At 33.9% G+C, this 4,376-nt stretch overlaps 1 protein-coding gene across 1 annotated transcript in view; it reads left to right on the top strand.

Moving 5' to 3' along the window:
* LOC105458977 (trehalase-like) overlaps positions 1–4,376 on the top strand; it is a 26,981-nt gene that overhangs the window by 12,985 nt on the left and 9,620 nt on the right. Inside the window, exons 4-6 of the mRNA XM_011704618.1 lie at positions 505–686; positions 1,872–2,118; positions 3,566–3,806. Of these exons, the coding sequence (XP_011702920.1) occupies positions 505–686; positions 1,872–2,118; positions 3,566–3,806 (670 nt within the window). The remainder of the gene's footprint in view (positions 1–504; positions 687–1,871; positions 2,119–3,565; positions 3,807–4,376) is intronic.

Genomic DNA, 4,376 nt, shown 5'->3' with positions numbered 1-4,376 from the left:
ACGTGTGCTCTTCCGATCTCGCCTATTTTATTTGCTTCATTTATATCTCTCGCGTGATCAATTATTCTTATCTAATAAATAAGTATTTTTGATGTATGAAACGTATCCATGTAGATTAATATAGAAAAAATTTGAAAGCATTCGAACTATTTGTGTATACACATATTATTAATTACATATTTTCTAATTCAAATTATCATATAAGATCATGATCCTTTGTAATAAGATGTAAATCGAAAACAGGTCTTCAGTTTGTTTAAATCATTGCGTAAAATAATGTAATTCTTAAATTTTGATATTTATTACATTTAAATTAACATTTAATATAAATCTAGGAAAATTTGATTCAGATTCGATTCGATTCGATTATGCAAACGCTTGATTCGCACACCTTTAATAGAGATCCTGACAAATTTCCTCTAAATTCCATCTTTCTCGCTTCGAACTATCTCTTGTAGAACTCAAAATCTCCGTTTTGCCTTAACGACATCAAATGTCTTTTAGGTCGCAAAGTATTATGACTACACGCACGATGAGAAATTTCTAAAGAAAAACATAGCACTCCTCGAAAAGGAGTTTGAGTATTGGCAAAATAAAAAGACGGTGAATGTAAAGAAGAACGGTAGGACGTACAGGATGGCGCATTACGTAGTAAACAGCCGCGGACCTCGACCGGAGAGTTACAAGTAAGTTTTATGTAGGAAGTTACAATCGATAGAAGTTTCCCGGGTGAACGATATAATCACAGATTTCTATAGAATATTTGGATTGCTAACATGCTATAATTTGTTATTAGTTGTATTGAAACCAGACTCCATATTTATCCGGTAATCACGTACACAGTGCTTTATGAAGTAGTGTTAGTGTACATTTAATAATATTGGTTAAAATTTTGATGTTTTTGAATGTAATCTATTAAAGGGGTAAAGGTAACTGCTACCCCCTCTCCTGAGTTATTTCGCTTTATTTCATTTCTCGAAACTAACGATCTAGGATATATATAGAAATCTGTGAATATAATCGTTAAAAAATATTAGAAAAACTTTCAATAATATGAAACTAGCTGTTAATGTGGAATTTATTCGTATTGCAAATACGTTTAAGGTAAAATATGCGAATTAATTGACCTGTTCTTTTTATCTCAACTTTATGTACCTTTATTTTTCTCTAACGTTGAGAGAAAAAAAGGAGAGATGAACTATGCAAGAAGCTGGAAACAACAAGCCTAATTTGAATCGACATCATCATATTTAAAATAAAATTGCAATTAAATTATTTATACATCCAAACTAAAATGTGTCGTACTGATAATTTTCGATATTTTTGACGATAGTTCTCGATTGTTTCAATCTCAATTTCTACGGAAATAAATTATTTTCTATAGTTGACCTGCCATATAAATATCTTTTAAGCCATCTTTAATTTTGCCGTCAGCGCGGCACTCTACGAAAATGTGTCGTGCTGATCATTTTCAATACTTTTGGCGATAGGTCTCGATTGTTTCGATCAATTTTTACGCGAATAAATCATTTTCCGAAATAGTCCCGCCTTATAAACATTTTTAAAGCAATCCTTAATTTTGTCGTCAGCACCAAAGAGAATTCGCGTGACCTGGAAAAGTTCATGATAGAACGAAACGATTAATTATTTCTTTCATTAACGAATTATCATTTAATTACGTATCATTTGCGTCCCTCAATTCCTAATCGAGAGGCGGCCTGTATTGATCGCCTGTCGTCGATCCATTGATTTCATCTCGCGCAACATCCGTTTCGATATCTGTGCCGATTATTGCGAAGAGTAGATCTTCCATCATCGTGTTAATTACGAAGGACAAGCAATAAGAGCAAACGTGTTGCCTGTTCTCACAGGGAGGATTATCAGCTGGCGCAACAAGTGCCGGAGCAGAAGCGCGGGGCGCTTTACAACAACTTGAAAGCCGCAGCGGAGAGCGGTTGGGACTTCTCCTACAGATGGTCCATAGGGACTAACAAAGGCGCCAAACTCAGCCTCGTCAACGCCTCTACGAGCGACATCATACCCGTCGATCTGAACGCGATGTTACAGCGGAACGCCAAGATGCTCGCCTATTTCCATTTTGTTCTGGGAAATACGAAGGTGAAATTAAACCGCCTTTTGTTAAACCGCCTTTCCGCACGGATTGCTCCTTAAGCGTGGATGAACGACACGGAGTTTTGAGCGTATCCCCGAATAATGTTACATTTATAAACTATTAAATCTATATTAGCAAAGGGTGTAGCCTGATATGCATACACGGAAAGAACAAGTTTGCTGAATCCATATCTGACAATTTTTGTTCAATAATCAAAATAATTTTGTACAAAAATCAAAATGATTGCTAGAATATTAAAGCGTTTTATAGCAATGCTTATCAGTTTTAATATTCCAACAAATTATTTTGATGATTCAATAAAAAATTATTTTTAGATCTGTATTTAGCAAAACGTTTAGACCTTTCAACAAAATCGTGCTTTCCGTGTTTGAAATGTGCCCCCATATTAAATTAGACTTACCATAGTTCGATTGTTAGGCCTCTATGAAAGAACAACTTTCACCAAATTTTAACCCTTACTATTACGATAATGGCAGGCTAAAATAATATTTTTAATTATAATGTTTTTCTGCTCTTCTAATGCACGAAAAATTATGAAAAAGTTCAACGATGTTTCAGACGTCAAAAGACATGCCTGGAAATTTTTATAGATTTTTAAGATAAAATTTCGAATTTTAAAAAATTAATCAAATTGTTCGATAGATTCGGGATAAAATGCTTAATCTGACAGTGTGACACTAAGTCTGAGATCGTAAAAAATTTTTTATCTGTGTCATTTGCTGTGTTTCAAAGTATTACTACATATTATTACTAATGTTATAAGAAATTATTGTTGTTTATTATACAATTAATTTTAAAAAATTATTTATTAATTAATTACACTGCGGATCAACAAATTATTAGGCTCGATAGATTCGGGAGAAAACGCTTAATCTGGCAGGGTGTTCCAATTGCGGGTGATCGGAGACACCCTGTATAGTAATTTTTAATTAGAACAATACAGTTATTTTTAAGTAAAACAAGTAGAATTTAACCCAAATTTGAATTTAATTTGAACTGTTTTATTCAATTCCGTTGTTTTAGTTAAAAATAACTATATTATTAAATAGAAGCAGTGGCGACTCAAATATCATTAAATTTAACACTATATAGATTAGGATTTAACAGTGTATTACCGCACGTATTGCCAAAGGGCAATATGATAATATTATTAGGTACTTCGGGATATGATATATTATTCCCTCATTTAGGTATTATATCAATTACATGCATTGATAATGCGAGAAGAAAGACCGAAGTACAACAGAGTGGTCGGAAGTGTTATTCTAAACCGATTGCCCACTTCGAAAATTACTTTGATTCTGTCGATTCTGTCGGATAAATGGCATAATACCGTTACCATTTTGCCTTCAATCGCTCGTTATTGATTGCGTTACACCGGTGTGTGTGTTCATACACAATTGTTATCATTTCTATCTTGTCTCGTTCTAGAAATTACAGCATTACAACAAGATTGCCTCAGACTATCAAACTGCCATCGACAACGTATTGTGGAACGAGAATGAGGGTACCTGGCTGGATTACGACACGAGAAATAAGCGGTCCAGGAATACATTCTATCCATCAAATCTGACGCCTTTATACACCATGAGCTACAATCTAGAGAAGAGAATTAAATATGCCCTGCGAACCATTTCTTATCTCAAGAAAAACAAGATCGATTCGTACTTCGGTAAGTTGAACGTTGTCCTCTGCATCAACGACGAGATGTTTCCATTTCCCTTTTTTTACATATAAAACTTAAAAAACGCGCAAATGTCTGTCTCTTTTGTAAATCACACTATATAACAGGCAATTGAATTCTTTAATACGTGCCTATTTGCAATCGTATGTTCTGGAACTAAGAGAGTTACTTCTTGGAGCGTCTTAAACTTCAAATAAAATATTTTTTCTATCCATACAGGTCGTTTGATATTTTCGATCTGTGATAGATGGCAAATCTAAAATTTTTCTCTTCAAAATTATCTTAAATTTTGCTCCGTTAGGTGCTCCATTATTGTACATATATGAGAGCTTTTCGTCGTTCAAAGTAAATTGAAGTGATACAAATATAACATGCCAGAAATAATATAAATAAATGAGGATACACGCTCACTGAATGCAGCTGCGTGAAGTGTAGGGGAGACCGGGGCTCGTTGGCACAAGAGACAAGTTGACACTGCGTTCCGTTTATGTATTTATGATTAAAGAAACAATGAAAAAGTTACAGTAAAATATCTCTTTTATAACATAGGCTCATTTC

The sequence above is a fragment of the Wasmannia auropunctata genome, unplaced genomic scaffold (genome assembly GCF_000956235.1).
Source record: "Wasmannia auropunctata unplaced genomic scaffold, wasmannia.A_1.0 LD334244.1, whole genome shotgun sequence".
NCBI classification, from domain to species: domain Eukaryota; kingdom Metazoa; phylum Arthropoda; class Insecta; order Hymenoptera; family Formicidae; genus Wasmannia; species Wasmannia auropunctata.
Note: the sequence above shows the minus strand (reverse complement) of the source record. Positions and strands in the feature narration are given on the sequence as shown.